General features: G+C 36.7%; 1 protein-coding gene across 2 annotated transcripts; it reads right to left on the reverse strand.

Annotated features, from left to right (window-relative positions):
• Positions 1-16,324: 16,324 nt before the first annotated feature.
• Positions 16,325-19,389, reverse strand: LOC149835845 (beta-carotene hydroxylase 1, chloroplastic-like). 2 transcript variants are annotated; one of them, XM_090010692.1, is made up of 7 exons: positions 18,891-19,389; positions 18,709-18,768; positions 18,160-18,231; positions 17,912-18,046; positions 17,425-17,550; positions 17,289-17,345; positions 16,325-16,474 (listed from the first exon to the last, which is right to left on the reverse strand). In XM_090010692.1, the coding sequence occupies exons 1-7, from the start codon at positions 19,305-19,307 to the stop codon at positions 16,370-16,372; spliced, it is 972 nt and encodes a 323-aa protein (XP_089866818.1). In that variant the 5' UTR covers positions 19,308-19,389; the 3' UTR covers positions 16,325-16,369. The 2 variants fall into 2 exon arrangements, with proteins under 2 accessions (XP_089866818.1, XP_089866819.1); XM_090010693.1 differs by lacking the exon at positions 17,912-18,046.
• Between the last annotated feature and the right edge of the window lie 1,565 nt (positions 19,390-20,954).

The following is a 20,954-nucleotide window of genomic DNA, read 5'->3' on the forward strand; positions in this document are numbered from 1 at the left end:
GGATCTATACTAAGCAAGGCAGACACACGTAACGTGTATAAAACATGTACTCAAGATAAAGAACGGAGAATGAAGAGAGGCACAGGTTGATAACCTGTTTACAGTGGACGTAGGTCTACATTAAGACCGAACCACTATAAAACTTTGAGTTTTGTGTTTGTGTTCCTGGTTGCTCTCTAGCTTATCGCGTTTACAATGAACATACCACAAATTGGTTAGAATGGTGGGACACATGGATTATCGAACATGTGTAGCACAATCAAGTGAGGCATCACATTTTTTGTGAAATGCAATCCCACAGAAATGCTCTTGGATAAGGTTAGGCGGTACCATTAGATTTAGGGGTAGCTTGTTGTCCACTAGACTAACGGCACCTACCACCATGGCTGTAGCCTTTGCTCTCATTAGAGATGCTATAGAAGCATATCATTAAGAGCATCAGTGGTTCACAAAAACTTTTGTGGCACCCTTCCACACATTGTCCTACTTTGCGTTGAACATGAAAAGGAACAAAGTCTCACGTACGGATCCAAATGGCTATGCATCTTACAAACCTCTTTTTCCCATTTTTCTTAAGGGCTTTTGGGCGTTTGAGTGTCACTAAAACTGGGGCTTTTCTGCGAAAATGCATCGGGTGTGCATTTTCGTGGGCTCCACCGTGACCAAACAAACTGGTCACTCCTTTTACTCGCGAAAAAGGAGCCTAAAATCCACAACCCCCCACTTTCAGCGGAAAAGGTTTCCAGGGGGCGGGGCAATTCCTTTTTCGCGGAAAGGAAAGGGCGGTACCCTCTTCTGTGACACGCAAATTCCTAGAGGCATCCTAAAGAGTGCATTTGGTATATATGAATTGGGGTCAGCGTGTCTCACCCTGGCCGGTTTTTTTTTTTAAACAGATAAAGCTGGGGTTAGGCAGACCCTTACGAGTTATACAACTATATCATTGGGATTAGAACTTGCAAAGTAGCAACACAAGGTGACGTGCACTAACTGCTCCTGATAGACACAAGGAGAGCCCCCCGTTGGTTGTCTCACCCTGGCCCGTTGCCAAGACTAATAAAGACCACATGAAATTTGGATAGGCATATACTCTTTTCCTTATCCTATCCTAAATACTATAAAGCCCGAAGTGAGCTTAATAGTGCAAAAATTAGATGTCTCATAACTTTTTTTTTATTGACATTATTGTCACATGTTTTGACAATGTCATTAAAAATTTATTTGGGCATTTTCTATATTGGTTTTCAAAAACCAAAGTGTTACATGGCATACTGTAATTTTTCCAAAAATCTCATAAGTTGACCATTTCTAACACACACTCTCTCTAAAACTTTCATCTTTCCCCTCTCTCAGAATTAATCCCGGCATTAGGACTCCTTATCCAGAACGTCTCTCTCTCTCTCTCAAAAAAAAAATATTTTAATTTGCATATATATATATATTCATCATAAAAGCTTAACATAAATATGATTTATTTAAGCCCTGCCATATGGACGGGTCGTTAAATTATGCTAGCATTATTAATACTTCATATGGTTTTGGGATGTAATAGATGTTCCAGTGGTTAGGATTTGGTCACATTCTCACCTACAGTGTGGACTAAGCACCAGTTGGATGTCTAAGATCAACAGAGGATCCTTCTAACATCGTATACATGTCGCAGGATAAAATCCTTTTTTTATAGAATTTGTGCACTTGAACCGATAAAATCAATGTTAGTTGGAACTCCACACAAAGTCATTTTCCTTTCTGAAGAAGTGCTCCATGATTTGATCTCATCCCCATACGTACGTGCTGCTGTCATCCTCCATTACAACACACTTGTGTCCATGCAGATGAGCTGCACTCTGCCGAATCACTGCATGCCACTCATTTCCTTACGGTGAGGGTGGGAGGAGAGGGATCCGTGACATTCATTCATTCCTTGGGGTTGATTTATTCCGGCAAGATCCTCTCGTGCATTGGATCTACTCTCTCTTAGGGGGTGTTTGCATGTCACGGAAAGTTTGGCTGTTTTTGCGAAAATATGCCGATGGGCGTGCATTTTTTGTGGGGCCCATAGTGACAACAGAAACAGTAGAATTTACTGTATTTTTTTTTGCCAAAACGGTTCTAGTGGGGGAGAGGGGGGTCCGATTCCATTTTCACGGCAGATGAATCCACGGAAAGGGGTGCTGCAAACGCTCCTTTAAGGGTGCATTTGTGTGTCATTAAAGGTGAACTGCTTTTTGCGAAAATGCATCGATGGCGTGCATTTTTGTAGGGTCTACAATGACAACACAAACAGTGGAATCATCCACCGTTTCTACAAAAAACTACATGCTAGATATTTATTTTTCATGAAAACGGTTCCGGTAGGGGGAGTCCAATTTCATTTTCATAGTAGACGTTTTTACGGAAGGGGGTGCCGCTGTGACATGCAAATGCCCCCTAAAGGTTCCCCCTCTTCCCACACCCCTGCCTACTTGTAATATCTTATATTTTTTTATGATTTTTAAAATAAAAAATATAAAATTTAAATGATATATTTATATAAAATTGATAAAATTATGAAAAAATACCTAAAATATAGGTGACGTTACCAGGACGTGGCCAGAGCCCACTGACAAGAGCTATTTGAGTTAATTATAATTTGAATTTTTTTTAGTTTTTAATCTTTCAATTCAAAAGAATTTTGAGTGAAATTCAGGTATGATCACCGTTAGAGTTTTTTCGAAATTGGATTACGGTTAACCCAAAAAATGCATTTTTAAAAAATGACTAGCCTCTATTTTGAAAATTTTTCTAGATTGGATCCGCTCCATTTGATCCAAGTTAGTATAGATTCAAGATCCACATTGACTAGGATTTCATTCAGGATGAAATCTATATAGATTTGGATCTTAAATCCAAATCTAGATCCAAAATCCATTTATGATAATTTTAAAGCTACTCTGAATTTAAAGTTTTAAAAATAAATTTTAAATTAAAGTAAGGATGAGGCTGGTGTAGAACTTTCCAGAAAGAGGCATCACCCTCTTGAAATATTCTTTAGAATATAAATTAATTATAATAAAAATAATAAAAATAAAAATCTAGAAGATAAGAAGTAGAGTTCTACATTTAATATAACTCTACTCTATTAGGACACTTCAAGAGGGGATGTCACCCCTATCTAGAACCCATTAAATAAAATATAAAAGAGGTCCCTAGTATCTCCCTCCCTAGAACTCATGTTCAGAAGAGAGAGAAAAAAAAAAGGAAAAGAGGAAAACTCATGTGAGAAAATAGAAAAAAAAAGAGGGAAAAAAAGGAAAAGAAAAGGAAGAAGAAAAATATAAGAAAAAAAATAAAAACAAATCTACATCCATCATTTTTTCTAAGTTCTTCACACTTCGATTTAAGGTATGTGTCTCTCTCTCAATTCTCATGGGCAGGAGCATTTATAAATTGATTTAGGCATAAATATTAGAGGGGAAAGGAAAATTTTGACTTTATATATATATATATAGTTTCTTTTATGACTGCCAATTTTTTCTTGTGCATCTAATATGAAAATATGCATGTCAATGTTATAAAGCATGCATCTGAATGCATATATGTTGATTTTCTTGTTCTTGCATCTGAATATGCATGTAGTTCGGGTTAATGATTTTTCATGCTTATGCATACTGAATATATACATATGAATATATATATATATATATTCAGTTTTGTCAATTTTTCTCTGTTTCTACATAATTAATATATACATATATATGCAGATCTATTTTTGTATACATATGACTGGCCGACCCATGTACATGAATTTAATCATATACATAGATCAAACTAGTTGTGGAGATATATACTTAAGTTTGGTCGAATCATATACATGAATGAATATGACTCATGGATGGCATATTTATTGTTATGGTCGATACAGATAATCATGTACACAAACCGGACCAACAATGGTAAATTCACTGTATAGTCGTTTTGCATATATAAAATTGGTTATGTACATAAATCTAATCAAAATATCTATTTTATGATAATTATTATTATTAAAACAATCTGATAAGTATTTTAAATTATTAAAACTAAATTACATCTTAATATTCACATTTTAACTCAGTTATGATAATTGATTGTACTGTAACCAACCCAAAATGTTTAACCCAAAGAAAAAAGTTGTTTTCGCTGTTTGAAAAAGAAGAAAAAAATCTCTAAAATTTAAGGGTTAAAATTTTGGGGCATTATAAAATGGTATCAGAGCGGGATGAAAACATTAGCTCATGACATGTTCAGTAGTCCGACATCGCTCGGTAAGTAGGTTTAATTATTTATTGAATTAATTATACTGTTATTATTTGATATAAATTATTTGTGTGATTAAAAGCCTAGATATGATAATTTTGAGGACAAAATTTCTTAAACGATGATAGAATGTAACACCTACGAATTTTGTTTATTTTAACTTTTAAATTCGAGTAAAATTTAATTAAAAACCAGGTTAAAATTAGGTAATTCAGGTAAAATTCAAGAGTCTAAGTTAAACTAGGACTCTAGTTAGGTCTGTTACAAGCCATAGATCTCGTAAGAGATCAAATTTGGTGATTTTGGTTATAGGTTTGTTCAAAAATGTAATTTTTAAATTGACTGGCCACTATTTTGGATTTGTAACTTGGATAAAGTTCAGAATTTGGATTCTTATTTAGATATGGGTTTTATTAATTGAGTATGAATATGGATCTGATATGGTTGGATATAACTCAAGATTTTTAGATCTAATTTCATTAGATTGGACCCATAGAGTGTGACACTCTCAACAATGTCATTATTGTTCTGACAAAAATGTTGATGGATCAGTGGCTCACCTATTAAATAAGAATCAACATTCACGTTTTTTATTTTGATGGCATCAAAATCGACTATCTACATGCCCAAATTGGTGTTGATTTGAACATTTTATCATCTATCAAAGTCCATGCCTAATTGTAGGTAAAAAATTAATGTTTTTTGACATCAACTAAATTTTTTTGCCAATCCGTGTGCGTACGATGAAATATAAGACTACCACAATGATCTACGTTTTGAAGAATAATGAATTGACTATTTAAATGTCAAATTCTGTTGAGTTATTTGGGTCTCTAGGCCTCCCGAAAGGTTACCAAGTCACTGGAGCGCAAGCCAGGGTAATAAGTCCCCTCCTTTCTTCTCTAACTTAGTTTATTTCAAAATTTAATAAGTTAGGACCCACAATTAATTTACTTGTTTTATTAATAAAAGAAATTAATAGATATTAACCTCTTATATTATAGATGTAACTCTTGCCTAGGCCCATCTATAAATAAATGTATTTATGACGAGGATTAACAAGGTTAGTTATCTATTTCTTCCTATTAAAGTGCATATATTCCTTTCTTCTTCCTCACATATCCTTTTTTCTTCTAACATTAAAGGTAGTCCAAACCTCTATTAGAGACCTACAACTACCTTAGTGAAGGTCTAAAACAGCCTGAAACGAGGGGTAACTAAAAGAAAAAGTGAAGGTATATTGTGGCAAACATATTTTTGGTAGGTAATCTCTACTTTCATAGTGATCGATTTCGGGGTGTGTTAGCATGCCCTCTTTTTTATCAAGAGCTTGGATCTACATGTAATATATGTCTAGAATGTCTACAACTATTAGATCCACATGATTTTTTTTTAAAAGCCAAAAAATGATATTTTGAAAGATCGATTTTGAGAAAACGATTTGGAAGCGACTAGTTTTGAAACCCTAAAAATAAAAAATTATGTGAATATTTAGATCTGTATTTTATTGGTTTGTTTAGCATATACAATGAATATAGAAGAACATTTTTTAGTGTTTCTACATAGATCTTGATGTTGTAAATTTGTTTCTTGCCTAGATCTTGATTAAAGATACGCAAAAATCATTTTGAAGAAGGTTTTGACAAAAATGTTTGAGGGTTTTGATATTTTATGTTAAAGAAAGTTAATCTAAGCATATATGGTAGATTAGTACATGTGTAGCATGATTAAACAACATGTTATTACATGAATAAACCATGATTGCATGTTGTTTAATGTTTCTTGTGATTCTTGCATAGATAAAATTATATTTGAGATATTTTATGAAGGTTTTGTGATTCTTGAATGATAAATGGTAGTATTTTATCAAGATTAACATGAATATGATAAAAAATGTATTATATGATGTTGTAAATATGTTTAGAGCATAAAAAATCATGATTATATGAAACTCACCATGATTATTGTTCTTGCTTAATAGATCTTGCATGAGTTTAAATCTTGGCTATTTTGTCATCATTTTGTGTTTTGATCAGTTTTATAAATAAATCGATATCTCTATGAAGCAAAAGTCAATAAATTAAACAAAAATACTATAGTATTCTACAAATCTAGGGTTTGAATTTAGAATCTTGTTTTATTCTGTTTAATTTAATTTTGAGGCCAAAACATTGCAGTAGAGCACATGTTTTCTGCCCTATTAGCAGGACTGTTCTGATCAAAGATTTTGAAACTTCTAAAACTCTAATAAAAAACGATCAAAATAAATTATGAAAATCTGGGTGAAAGGTAACATATATACGAAGATTTTAAAAAAAGGGTTTTGTCAAAAGATGTCTCTGTAAATCTTGAGAAATTCTCTAATCAGGGATAACTTTCTATAGTTGACAGGATTTGTGTGATATTTTTTTTTAACAGGGTTCAGTCCCAGAATTTTCTTGATTTTATTACGATAAATTTTGCAGTTCTGTTTTTTGGACTTTGTTTTAGAGATGTTGGGTAGTCCCAATAAAATATTCAGAGTGAAATTAGGTTATTGTGATTTTTGGTAGGTTTTCCAAATTCGGGTTTAAAAGGATCTGAACTACACAGTATGACATGTGTTGGTGCCTAGTTGTATTTTACTTTGTGCAGCTTATTTATTAATGCTTAAATGGGATATTGGACTGATATGCATGTTAATTGGATGCATTTCATTATTGATTATATTGTGCATATATAAATATGAATGATTAACCTACCTTGATTGTGTAAATGCATAATGATTACATTATTGTATTGATTTTATGGTAGAGACTAATCAAGAGCATGCATAGAGTGCCATGAATATTGTTGCCTATGAACCCTAAATGTTGTTGCATGTTTGCATTGACATGATTAACAAGATCATTAATTAAGAAATCAAATTAAAAGTATGTTCATTTAATAGGGACATGCATGTAAAAGCAATACTGATAAATAACTCAATAAGTTATTCATGCATGTGTATTGAATCATGCATATTTTACTATTCAACATTAGTTCAAGCATCTATGCACACTTGGGTTTTCATGATATTTGATTATGGAATTCGTACAACGACTTCGGTTCTTACATGGACTTTGATTCTTACCCATTTTCTTAAAACTGTTTTACAGGCACAAATGTTCATTGATGTCTCAGACCGGCTAACTGGAGGCAACAAGAGTTGTGATAGTGTTTTGGGTTCTGACATGATGGAATAATTTGATAAAGACAATTTTGACATTCTTAGACATTTGACATTTTGATTAAATTAATGAAGTTGGTTTTATTGCTTCAATTGATTCAATGTACGATATGGTTTTTGGTTTGGTATATTAAATTTGTGATGTGCCATAGATCCTTGGGAGTATTTTTCGCATATGTTTAAAATAAAAAATCACTATTTTTATGAGAGTCAGTTGGATTCGTTATATAGTTTAGTTAGATCTATCAGAACCATCACCATAAAAGTCACAAGCTCGTACTTAAGAAGCGGTCTCTATATCACTAGTAAGAGCTATATTGTGAATTTTGTTTTCTTACTATCTTAAAATTTAAGAATTTCTATACTTTAACTGTAGGGGTGAATATATTTAAATCAATGTGTGATTTAAATTTTTGTGCTTGTTGTTCTGGATCAATCCTAAGGGGGTAGGCTAGATCTGGGGTACAAAATTACTAATACATTATGTTGAATTTGTGTTATAGATGTGTGCTTCTTCTTCTAGTGCTCTAGCCAACTAGCAAGAGTAGATGGACTTCCTTACAAATGCCTTCAACACTTTGGCGATGACGGTTACCACACATGTCCAAGCACATATGGCTTAACCGATATGTGTCTATCTCATATCAGTTATCACGAACACTGGTACAGTCATGTACAAGAAGTTTATGAAGTTAGACCCACCAACTTTTTCAGGAAAGGCTGACATAGAAGTTGTCGAGAGCTGAGTTGAGGAGATTGAGAGGGCGCTCTATGTCCTCCATTTGCCAGAGGATAGGTAGAAAGATTTTGGCATATACCGGCCAAAGGTCGATGCCAAAAAGTTATGAAAAACCCTATGCTAGGTGAAGTTTGTGGGTGTCGAGAGTATCTCGTGGAAAGCCTTCAGGGGAGAGTTTCTGGAGGCATATTTTCTCTCTTTCGCCTCAGAGTGTATGCAACAACAGTTCCTCATGCTCATGCAAGGGAACATGAGTTTGGTGGACTACACCACTAAATTCAATAGCCTAGAGAGGTATTGTCTGAACTTTTTCGCAGATGACAAGATGAAGGCAGCAAAGTATCTGCGTAGGCTGAAGGATAGACTTTGGGTTCGTGTTATGACTAGCTGACTGACTATGTTTATTGATGTGATCGAGTTTGCATCCATCGTGAACAAGAAGTGAGAGTGATTTAGGGCTAGACCGCAGAAGAATGAAGGAAATGAGAATGGGGATGCACTGTATGCAAAAAAGCGCAGAGGGGTAAGACCAAGAAGCAAAAGACCTAGCAGGGGAACCAACAAGGGACTCAACAGGGTTAACTCCAGCAAAGATAACAATATGGGAAGACTCATTTTGTTTGCACGCGTTGCAACAAGAGTCATCCCATTGGTCATTGCCCTCTCTTCAAGGAGTACTGTTACCAGTGTCAGCAACCCGATCACATCACTTTGTACTGTTCGAAAAAGCTATCAGCTCAGTGCAGTCAGCAACAACAGTAGCAACAATGACCTCAGCAGTAGCAGGCACAGATGAAGAGCAATGGGAGAGTCTATGTTGCCACAACCACTGTGTATAGTGATCAGGTTGACCTGATCGAAGGTATTATCATAGTCATTGACCATCTTGCTCGTGTTATGTTTGATTCAGAGGAAACTCATTCTTTATATCTTCGTCTTTTGTTGAATTACTTGACCTCATACCGTCTAGCCTAGATAAGACTCTTGATGTGATGTCTTTGATAGGCGTGTCCACTCAATATAGGAAGTACCTTCTTAAAGTTTGAGTAGTTATAGAATGACACAAGTTGTCTGCTGACCTAGTCATACTAGGCATGGCATTCTATGATGTCATTCTGGGTATAGACAGGTTGTCCAAACATAATGTGACTCTCTAGTGTTAGGGTAAGAAGGTTTTGTTGGAACACCTTGACTTGTCTGCACTGGTGTTTCAGACAACTAGCCCTATGAGTAAGGTGAAGATCGTCCCGGCTATGAAGATTCCGGAGTTCCATAAGCAGGGATGTGTCGTGTTATTAGCCAGTGTGTCCCTCACTAATAGTTAGGAGACACACTTGGAGCAGTTAGACGTGGTCTGCAAGTTTTCGAATGTCTTTCCAGAAGACTTATAGGGTTTGCCACCTCACAGGGAGATCGAGTTCTCGATCGAGTTGGTGCCTGACATGACATCAGTGTCGCATGCACCTTATCGCATGACACCTTTAGAGCTTGTTGAGCTGAAGAAGCAACTGCAGGAACTTCTTGACAAGAGTTTCATCAGGCTGAGCATGTCAACTTGAGCTTTATGATTCTTGTTTGTTAAAAAAAATGATGGATCCATGCATCTTTGCATAGACTACCACATACTGAATTTGGTTACTGTAAAAAACAAGTATCCTTTGCCTAGGATTGATGATTTGTTCGACCAGTTACGCACGAAAAATGTATTCTTTAAGATCGATCTTCATTCAAGGTACCATCAGTTGCGAATTAACCCAGAGGATATCTCAAAGACAACATTCAGGTCAATATAGGGCACTACAAGTTTTTGGTGATGTCTTTTGGACTCATCAATGCCCCTACAACATTCATGGACTTGACGAATCGAGTTTTCAGGTTGTGGCTGGATCAGTTTGTCATCATGTTCATTGACAACATCCTGATTTATTTTGAGTGTATGGAGGAGCACATAGAGCACTTGTAGATCATGTTACATACATTGAGGGAACATAAGGTGTATGCTAAGTTTTTTAAGTGTGAGTTTAGGCTCGACATGATGATGTTTCTCGGCCACGTGATATTAGAGAAGGGCATAGAGGTGGATCCAGCCAAGGTAGAGACAATGTTGTCATGGGAGCAGTCAAAGACAGTATCAGAGATCAGAAGTTTCTTGCAATTGGCGGTTACTACCGCTGATTCATACAAGACTTCTCTCATATAGCTGCCCTGATGACTAGACTACTGTAGAAGGGGGTGAAGTTTGTTTGGTCACCTGGGTGTAAGGAGAGCTTTTAGGAGCTGAAAATGAGGTTGACCTCAGTGCCAATTTTGTCTACCTTCTGAGATGTGAGGGTTCATAGTGTACAACGATGTCTTGAGTACCAGCTTGGGTTTTGTTTTAACGCAACACAGAAAGATCATCACTTATGCTTCTCGATAGTTGAATGTGCACGAGAAGAACTACCCACACATGACTTGGAGTTAGCAGTTGTTGTCTTCAAACTAAAGATTTGACACCACTACTTGTATGGGGAGCAGTTCGTGGTTTTGTCTGACTACAAGAGCCTTAAGTATATTTTCACATAGAGGGATTTGAATTTGATGTAGCGTAGGGCGTTAGAGTTCTTCAAGGACTACGAGTTCACCATTGCTTATCACCCTGATAAAGCAAATGTAGTGGCAGATGCTCTTAGTAGAAAAACACTAGTCACGACAGCCAACTTGATTAGTAGGACTTGTGACTTGCTTGAGGAGTTCGTTAAGTGACAACCATTTATAGACGAAGTCAGACACATCCTTTGTGCAGGAATGAAGGCATGGCCTGAGATTATATATCGTATTGAGGATCTTCAGTCGGTCAATATAGACTTCGAGGGGTTATACGTGAGTGACCAAAAGTCAGATGCATAGTTTCAACATGAGGAGGATGTGACCTTTATGTTTGGGGACAAATGGTGGGTTCTAAAGGCACTGCGGGAGGAGCTTATGAGTGAGTCCCACAGGTCGAATTATTTCGTTCACCCTGGTTCTACCAAGATGTTCAAGGATCTCCAGAGAACATATTGGTGAAATGGGATAAAACAGGATATCACAGAGTTTGTGTCTCGATGTCTTATTTGTCAGTAGGTGAAAATTGAGCATCAAAGACTTGGTGAACTACTTCAGCCTTTGGACATCCCTTAGTGGAAGTGAAACGATATATCAATGGATTTCATCCAGGGTTTATTGAGGATGAGTCGTCAGCGCAATGCCACTTGGGTGATTGTGGATAGGTTGATGAAGAGTGCACATTTTCTACCTATCAGGGTGAGTCAGAGTTTAGAGAGCCTAGCAGATTTGTATGTGGATGAGATTGTTAGACTTTATAGGGTACCTCATTCTATCATGTCAGACCGAGACCCCTATTTCACGTCTCGTTTCTAGCACCAATTGCAAAAGGCCCTAGCTACAATGTTAAAGTTTAGTATGACTTTTCACCCACAGACATACAAAATGCATGATACAGACACTTAAGGACATGCATAGAGTGTGCACGCTGGATTGGGCAGGGGATTGGGACAGGCATGTGAAGCTTCCATACACGTATTGGCATGGCCTTGTATGGAGCTCTTTATGGTAGGTCATGAAGATCCCTGGTGTGTTAGGATGAGGTTAGAGTGAGAGTAATGGAGTCTCCAGAGGCTATCCAACACTACTCAGATTAGGTGTGGATGATCTGTCAATGTTTGGTTACAACATAAAATAGGCAGAAGAGCTACACCGATAGCAGTGCAAGGAGCATAGTTTTGCCATGGGAAATCATGTGTTTGTCAGGATATTGCCTATGGAGAGTCTATTCAGGTTTGGGAAGAAGGAGAAGCTGAGTCCTTAGTACGTTGGACCTTTTGAGATTCTTGAGCGTGTTGGTGAGTCAGCTTATCGTGTGACACTCTCTCCTTATTTTTTACAGATTCACAAGGCCTTCTACATCTCGATGTTGAGGAAGTATGTGACCGACCCCTCAAACATTATTCATTATAAGGTGGTCGAGGTACAACCTGATATGACTACGGAGAAGAGAGTGGTGAGGATTGTAGATCACTAGGAGAGGACATTTCAGAGTATGACAATTTTGTTCATAAAAGTGCGTTGGCAACATCATGGACTGGACGAGTGCACATGGGAGCCTGAGGCTGATATGCACGAACGCTACCCACATTTATTTGGTACGTTATAATTTCATAAATGAAATTCCTTTATGGGGGTAGGGATGTAATATCTCATATTTTTTATGATTTTTAAAATTAAAAAATATAATTTTAAAATTATATATTTATATAAAATTATAGAAAAATACCTAAATTATAGGTGATGTCAGTAGGGTCTGGGTGTGGCTTAGAGCCCACTGACAAGAGCTATTTGAGTTAATTATAATTTGAGAAATTTTCAGTATTTAACCTTTAAATTTGAGCAAAATTTAGGTTAAATTTAAGCAAAATTCAAAAGAAAAATTCAAGTATGGCCACCGTTAGATCCACCTCGGAATGTAGATCACATAGGTGACCTATTTTTCTGAAATCGGATTACAGTTGGCTCAAAAAATATATTTTTCAAAAATGACGAGCTTCTATTTTGAAACTTTTTCTGGATTGGATTAGACTGAATCCGCTCCATTTGATCCAAGTTAGTATGCATCTAGAACTAGTCCTGGATCTATATTGACTAGGATTTGGTCCATGTTGAGATCCATATGGATTTGTATATGGATTTAGATCTTGGATTCAAATATGAATTTGAAATCCATCTATGACAAATTTAAAGCTACTATGAATTTAAAGTTTTAAAAATAACTTTTAAATTAAAGTAAGGATAAGGTAGAGTTCTACCTTGGGTAGAACTCTACCCTATTGAGCTTTCTAGAAGGGGGGCATCACCCTTCTTGAATACTGTTTAGAATATAAATTAATTATAATAAAAATAATTAAAATAAAAATCTAGAAGATAAAAAATAGAGTTCTATATTTAGTAGAACTCTACTCTATAGGGGGCTTCTAGAGGGGATGTCACCCGTATCTAGAACCCATTAAACAAAATATAAAGGAGGTCCCTAGTCTCTCCCTCTCTAGACTCTCTCGTTAAACCCATTAAACAAAATATAAAGGGGATGGCCACCCGTATCTACCTTGGGGATGTCATGTTCATGCAAGTCTCTCTCTCTCTCTCTCTATATATATATATATATTTCAGGTAGTCGAGTTTCATGCTTACGCAATATGAATATTTATTCATGTATATATTTTCAGATATGTTTATTTCCCTGTTCTTGCATCTAAATATACATATCTGGTTCAGATTTGTCTATTATTCATGCATTCGAACATGTATTTATTGTTTTCAGACATATCGAGCTTACTACTCATACATCTAAACATGTATTTGAAATTTTCAGGATTATCGATTTGTAATCATGTATATACGCAGCCAGCATGTTGTACAAATAATTATTTCGGGTATGGCTGACCCATGTACATGGATTAGTTAGTATGTTGTACATGTTTGCACAGTCTGGCTGACCCAAGTACATGAATCAACCAACATATTGTCCATGTGGGTACAAGTCTGACCGACCCATGTACATGATTGTGAACATGTACATAGATGAACCAGTATGCTATATACATGTGTGCTTTTGGTCTGGCTGACCTGTGCACATGATTAAGATCATGTTAATGGATCAACTAACAAGTTAATTAATGTGTATTTTTGATCGGGCCGACCCATGCACATAATTTTAATCATATACATGGATCAGCCAGCAGGCTGGTACATGTGTAATTGTGGTCTGGCGGACCCATGTACATGATTTTGATCATGTACTTGGATCAACCAACATGCTGGTATATATTTAGTTTTGGTCTGACTAACCCGTGTACATGGTTTTGATCATGTACATGAATCAGCCAGCAAGTTGTACATGTGTGTATAGGTCTGGCCGACTCATGTACATAATTATGACCATGTACATGGATCAACGAGAATGTTGTTTATATGTATTTTAGTCCTACCAATATTCTATGTCATGCATATGTTGCTTTAAATCTTATTTTTTTCAGTTGTTGGTATGTATACATATGACTGGTCGACCCATGTACATGGATTTGATCATGTACATGGATCAGACCAGCTGTGAAGTTGTATACTTATGTTTGGTCGAATCATGTACATGAATCTGATCATATATATAAATTTGACCTGTGGATTGTATATTTATTGTTATGGTTGATACAGGTACATGATTCTGATCATGTATATGAGCCAGACCAACAATAGTAAATTCATTGCATAATCAATTTGAATACATGAAATTTATCATGTACATAAATCTGGTCGAAATATGTATTTTCTAATGTGATACTTGAATCTGATCCTAAATCGATTTGCTTGCAATTGTGCATATCATACGCATGAATACAAAATTAATTTAATTTTTGCATGGTTGTGATAATACACATGTTTGGTTGATTATATGCATGAAATTGATCATGAATGGTGTGGCTTGCAAGCATTTATTTGCTTGCGTATATACTTGGCTTAATGTGCATTCATTTTGTGTGTTTTGAATATGCATTGTGAACATGTTTGGAAACTGTGTGTGTTGCATGTTCACTAAAATTTTATAATTTTGCATAAATGACTTTTGAGATATGTTAGTGGTCAGATGTGAACCCCTGGGAGCCGTGCACGCCAGGAACATGTGTTGCTCCAATATTCTTGATTTTATTTATGCATTGCAAAATTTATTTTTGAAAATTTTTGGTTTTTTAAATTTAATTATACTGTTAAATTGTGAGGGCCAAGGTCCGAAATTGGTTTTGCATGAGGATTTGCAAAACCGTTCTTGTGTAAAGAACTTAAAATTGATTTGAAATTATAAAAGAGACCAAATAATATAATTAATCTCTTTCTTAATGTCTTTTTCACTGTATAAGAATCTTGGATGCCGATCATAGAAGATCGTGAAGATACTAAAAATCTGTGTGTGATTGTGCCCCTAAACCCGATATGGTGGTTCACCTCCTATCCAAAGTTTTAGGAAGATTCAACCACTTTTTCTGGGGATAGTGTTGTTGACTCAACTGTAGTAATTGGTATACCAAAAAAGTGACGTTAATAGATATTGATTTCCCTGATGTTCAGACATTAGATGTTGATTTCTAATATTTTGATGGATGGTGTTGATTCTTAATATCGGTTGAGGAAAAAGTATGAAACCTAGTAAATAAAATCTAAATTATGTATTAATCTACGACTATGAACCTAACTTGAACTTCGAGAATTGTACCCATTTTAAGTATTCACAGGTTTACGAAAAAGTAAAAATTAAACTTGTATACATTTAATAGGGACATACATGCAAAAACAACTATGATAAATAATTTAATAAGTTATTTATACATGTCCATTGAATTATGCATATTTTACTGCTCAACATTAGTTCATGCATCTATGCATACTTAGTTTTGCATGATATTTGATTCTGCATGATATTTGATTGAATACTTGAATAATAAGATAATTATGGTAAGTTATTGCGTATGATATTCTTCTGAAATTTATGCATAAATTTGTTTATGCGATTTTCTTTTACTGTTTGGATTTGTTCTTACCTGTTTTCTTAGAATGGTTTTATAGGCACAAATGCTAATGATGTCTCAGACCGACTAGCTGGAGGCTATGAGAGTTGCTATAGTGTTTTGGGTTTTAACATGATAGCATGATTTGATATAGACGATTTTGACATTCTTAGACATTTGACATTTTGATTAAATTAATGAAGTTGGTTTTATTGCTTCAGTTCATTAAATGCACGGTATAGTTCGTGGTTTGGTATATTAAACCTGCGATGTGACCTTAATCCTTGAAAGTGCTTTTCGCAAATATTAAAAAAAAAATGATTATTTTTACTGAAGTATGTTGAGATTGTTACTGTTGATATTTGTACCAACATAAAAATGTTTTTTTCTATGCTTTAGCATATATCTCAAACCCTAATTTCAATAACTTTTAAATATGCTTTGAATTACGTGTTTCTTTCAATAATTGTGATAGTTGAGCACACTGTCACAATTAGAATGATGGTTTCCCCCAAAAAGGTACAAAAGGCAACTTTACATTCCAACTTTTGACTAATTGTCATTCTTTGCTGTCACATGAGTGTTGCTATTATGGGTCTTAACCTTCCGTTTGATCTCTTTTTCTAGCTCTTCCAAGCCACCCACCTCTTCCAATTCCTGCAACAAGACAAAAGATAAGACCAGAATTAGATATGCAAATCTTGACCAGGGAGGTTTTGAGTGCATATAGACTCGGTCTATTACCAAACGGTTTTCGAATGATGCGGGCAACTTTGGCTGTGACCGAAACCCGGTTTGGGTTGGATATCTGACAGGTTTAGTTGGATATGTTAAACATAAATGAATTTGGGTTTTTCATTTTTTTAAATCATATATGAAATCCATATCCTGTACAGGAAATAGCTAATTGAATCTGAATTTGCTAAAGCCTTTTTTTTTTATCTGAATCCATATCCGAAGATGAATAGGTCAGGTACGATTATGTTGGATTCAGTAACGCCTACATTTGACTTGTTTACATCACTGGACCCAAGCCTTAGCTTTATTCCAAGCTTACGCCTTTGCACAGCAGGTGGAAAGTTGGTCAAACTCAGATAGAGAGCAAATGACCATATGTGCGTTTAGTTCCCTCAAGTCTCAGGCCTGAAGTGATCTAAGATCTTTTAGGATCTCGAATCCTTATGACCTGCTGGATCTCAGATCCAATGGTTGAAGAGGGGAAGAGAGAGGGAGATAGATAAGAGAAAGCATGTGCAGAACACGACACCATACATTAGAAAAACGAATCCGGGAGGGTTTCGAGGTAATCTGGCGTGGGTCCCACACCAAATCAGATCAGTTATTCAAAACACCCCCACTACTTTTTCATTAAGAAGCTATCTTGATCCAAACACGATCGAGTAAAAAAGACTTGGACTGTATAGACTCTTAAAGCGAGGAACATAATTAATGAAGGCCGCAGAGGACACACCTTTGGACCAAGGAAGAGTCCGTAGGGAACCCCATCGAACTTGTCAGCGTGGTGGATCTGCAGTTATAAGCATTTCATTGAGGAAGAAGCTACACAAACAAAGAAACAAAAGAAGAGATGAGAGTTGAATATGTACCTGATGGGCGGCAGCCACACGGCGAAAATAGGGCACGTTAGCGATGGGTCCAACAGGAAACCTCCTGTGGACGAGGCCATCATGCACAAACATGTAGGCCATCCCATACACCGTGATACCCAGACCCTGCACATCCATAGAAACAATCAGTTCGAATCAACTGATTCAATTAACAATAGTCATGAATCAGTTTCTTTTTTCTTCTTCTTCAATAATTTGTGATAATATATGACATTTGATTGCTTTTTGAATGTGTGTTTTAGAACTTGATTGAACCCCATAAGCCATCGTTTACTTCATTTCTTTATTTTTGTTCTTAGGCAAATTTTTTTTTTCTAAATCAGTTTTGAAAACAAACGATTAAATCTGATGCGTCCGATTTCCTGAATCCTTTTGAGAAACATATCCGGTTCAGAAAGTGTTTATGACGACATCGATCAGCCACCCTGTAACCATTTTAAGTTTTTACATAGATAGGTAGACTTACAGCACCGAAGCATAGGCCTGGGAGGAGGCCTTTGTTCCAGAAACCAAACGCCAGGAGGGCGATAGCGGGCACGGCGTTGATGATGGCGAACACATCGTTCAGCTCTAGCGCTCCCTCTCTCGGTCGATGGTGTGACTGTAAACGTCGACCAAACCACGTGAAGAGGTTTTTTTTAGCAAAAAGGTTATGGGTATACGAGAGATTAATTACTAATACCAATAATAGAAGATATTTTGAGATATATATACCTCGTGCATAGGCCACATGGAGGCATGCCACAGTGCACGATGGGCCCACCTCGCCCAGAACTCCATCCCCACCTGCACAAAAATTGTTCACAGTGAATAGAAACCAATCGGCAACGAAGAGAAGCGTAGATATAGTAGAAACCATTGCCATTGTGCCAGTGGCATTAACGTGATTTAATTATGGGCCGCGTTACGACCAGAGAAATATAAATAAACAAGTTAACTCCATTCGTTGCACCAAAAGTAAAGGTGAAAGTTACACAAATACCACTAAAATTGCATTTCGGTGCAATGCAATGATTGTACGGACGAGAGATACTTTTGGGTATTTAGTACCAGACTCTTCGCTTACTTTGGTTTATACGAATCTCAGAAACGGTTTACAAAGATATGAGATACAGCGTTTGTTTTGTTCAATGGACGGATCTGAGATCCGAGGCGTTAGGTTGCACCCTTGGCTTTTCGTTTCATGTTTTTTTTTTTTTTCGTAAATTGAATTTGATGAAAAGCAGTATAATATATTAGGAAAGAAAAAAAAAAAGGACGTACCGCAGCTCCGATGGATAGTGCAAAAGTCCCAAACATCTCCGTCACCGGCACCTCCTCTCCCTTCCAAACCCAACCAATAGAAACCAAGTAAAAACAAAAATAAGGAATTAGAAAATATATGAAAAAAGAAAAAAGAAAAAAGTGTATGAAAGAGGTATCGGGAGGAGAAAGAAGAAGAGAACCTGCATCTGCCATGAGAATCTGTAGTAGACGGAGGCAGCGGCCATCGACGTTATCCCCACACTCGACAGTACGGCCGCAAATAGATAAGTGTACCTTTCCTTCTTCTTCCTCGCCATTCTCTCCGTCATCCTCTCGTTCTCCACCATCGGAACTGTCAATCCCAAAACCTCATTGTCTTCCTCCTCTTCTCTTCCTTCTTTTCCGCCCTCCTTTCTAATCCCCAACTCAGCGCTGGTCGTTTCCATCCTCTTCCCCATCACGAAGCACACGGCCAATCTCCTCAACCCAAACGGCCGCTCCGGACGCCTCAGAAAGAAGACGCACTCGCTCCCTCGCCCGCGGTTCAGGCCGACGACCGGAATCCGGTCAAATCGGCACATCGTCCGGGCTGCAGAGGCAGCAATTCCGGCCCTCATCTCAGGTGTGAAGGGGTAAAAATAAAATACACGATGTCTGCAGGGAAGAGAGAGAGCAGTCGTCGGAGCGAGAGCGCCAGACGGAGACGAGAAATCACTCCCCGGGCGAGGTATTTAAATCGATGTGTGCGCTTCTAACCTCGTCCTCATACATTATTAAATGCGCAAACAAACTTTCGGTGTTAATTAATTTAGGCGACAAGGATTTTTTCATTTTTCAAAATACCCCAAAATGTTTGCTATATATATATATATACCTTTATGCGACTACTCTTTTTCTCAACCAACCTTCTTTTGATCTTCCGTTATGTTTATTACGAAATATCAAAATTATGTTACAACGCCTACAAAAATTTTCTTACGCTCAATATAAATAAATTTTTTTTATTATTTCGAATGTCAAAGTTTACGAGAGCCAATGTTGTAAAAACTGGTTGAGGAGGAAAATCAGATTTCTAAAAGGATTTGAAAAATTGGCCTGAATCTAATCTATTTGAAGCGGGCCATTCAACAAATTTATTTTTATTCAAACATAGAAAATAAATAAAAAAAAAAACTGCAAAAGTGACCACTATGAGATATTCAAAATATAGAATAAATATATGAGAATATCAAGAAAATGTAGACATTATTTTTAGAGAAAACATCATCATATTTTGAAATAAGTGATATTTTTCGAGGTAAACCCCGGGTGGGGTCACTGACAAAGTTTCACATGGATTTGCTTAACCCAAGTTAAAAGTTCGAGGCTATTTGAAAAATCAGGAAGGTTGATCGATGATTAGTTAAGCCAAAAGTTGGGCATTCATTTGATTATTAAACTAACCTAAATAATTTTAACGCCCAAAAAAAACTGACGTTTCTTTGACCGTTTTCAAAGAAGAAAAGGACGTAAAGTTCAAGGTCGGCTGACATTTTACCTCTTCGCGTATTTCATTTCCAACTGGCGAGGAAAAAGTAAAACGATGGGATTACTTTTTATATATACGAGTCCTCCCTAATCAAAGCCCAACGAATAGAAAGGGAGCTAACAAGTCGAGCACATCATAAAAGTTAGTTCCACTTTCGTAGAAAGACAGTGGTTTTGCATGTTTTTTTTTTTTACCGTGTTTCGGTTTTTTGAAAGCAAAAGGCCGAATAGAATACGGGCACCGAAAGCTAATTAATGGTTCAGTCAATCTGAGTATCACAGAGTTTAAATTGCATCCAGGCTCGTGCGTATATAGTTTCTTTACAAGAGAAAAGTCAGGACTTATAACCCCAAAGAAACCCCTGACATGCAGACCTGGTCTTCCTGGCTACTCATTGGCTTTTTGCAACGCTCATGAGAATCGAACCTTGATTGCCCGTATAGCAGTCAAGGCCCCCACCCCACTAAGCCAACCCTCCCTTGGGGCCAAAGGTCACGACTTGCTTTTGCATAAATTACGGGTCAACAAAGGTTTCTGTTAAGTAAACTTGGTTGCAAAAAGAAAGGGGGGCCATTTTAAACGTCGAGGTCTCTCAAACTAGGGCCGTTCGGTGTGGCGTAACGTGGCAAGAGACGCGTGGGAAAAAGGTTTAGTTGCGAAGGGGAAGGGCAAGCTGCCACGTTCTCGTCTGTTGCTGGCCCAACCCAGTTCCACTCTTTCCCTCCATTTCTCCCAT

Source organism: Nuphar pumila, chromosome 6 (assembly GCF_984573655.1).
Source record: "Nuphar pumila chromosome 6, dmNupPumi1.hap1.1, whole genome shotgun sequence".
Lineage (NCBI taxonomy): Eukaryota > Viridiplantae > Streptophyta > Magnoliopsida > Nymphaeales > Nymphaeaceae > Nuphar > Nuphar pumila.

Excerpts from the sequence above, each read along its gene's own strand:
- LOC149835845 (XM_090010692.1), bottom strand. The coding sequence starts at position 19,307 with ATGAGGGCCGGAATTGCTGCCTCTGCAGCCCGGACGATGTGCCGATTT. Across the intron at positions 17,551-17,911 it reads CAGGCCTATGCTTCGGTGCT|GGTCTGGGTATCACGGTGTA; the intron begins GTAAGTCTACCT and ends ATGGATGTGCAG. Across the intron at positions 16,475-17,288 it reads GACTCTTCCTTGGTCCAAAG|GAATTGGAAGAGGTGGGTGG; the intron begins GTGTGTCCTCTG and ends GTCTTGTTGCAG.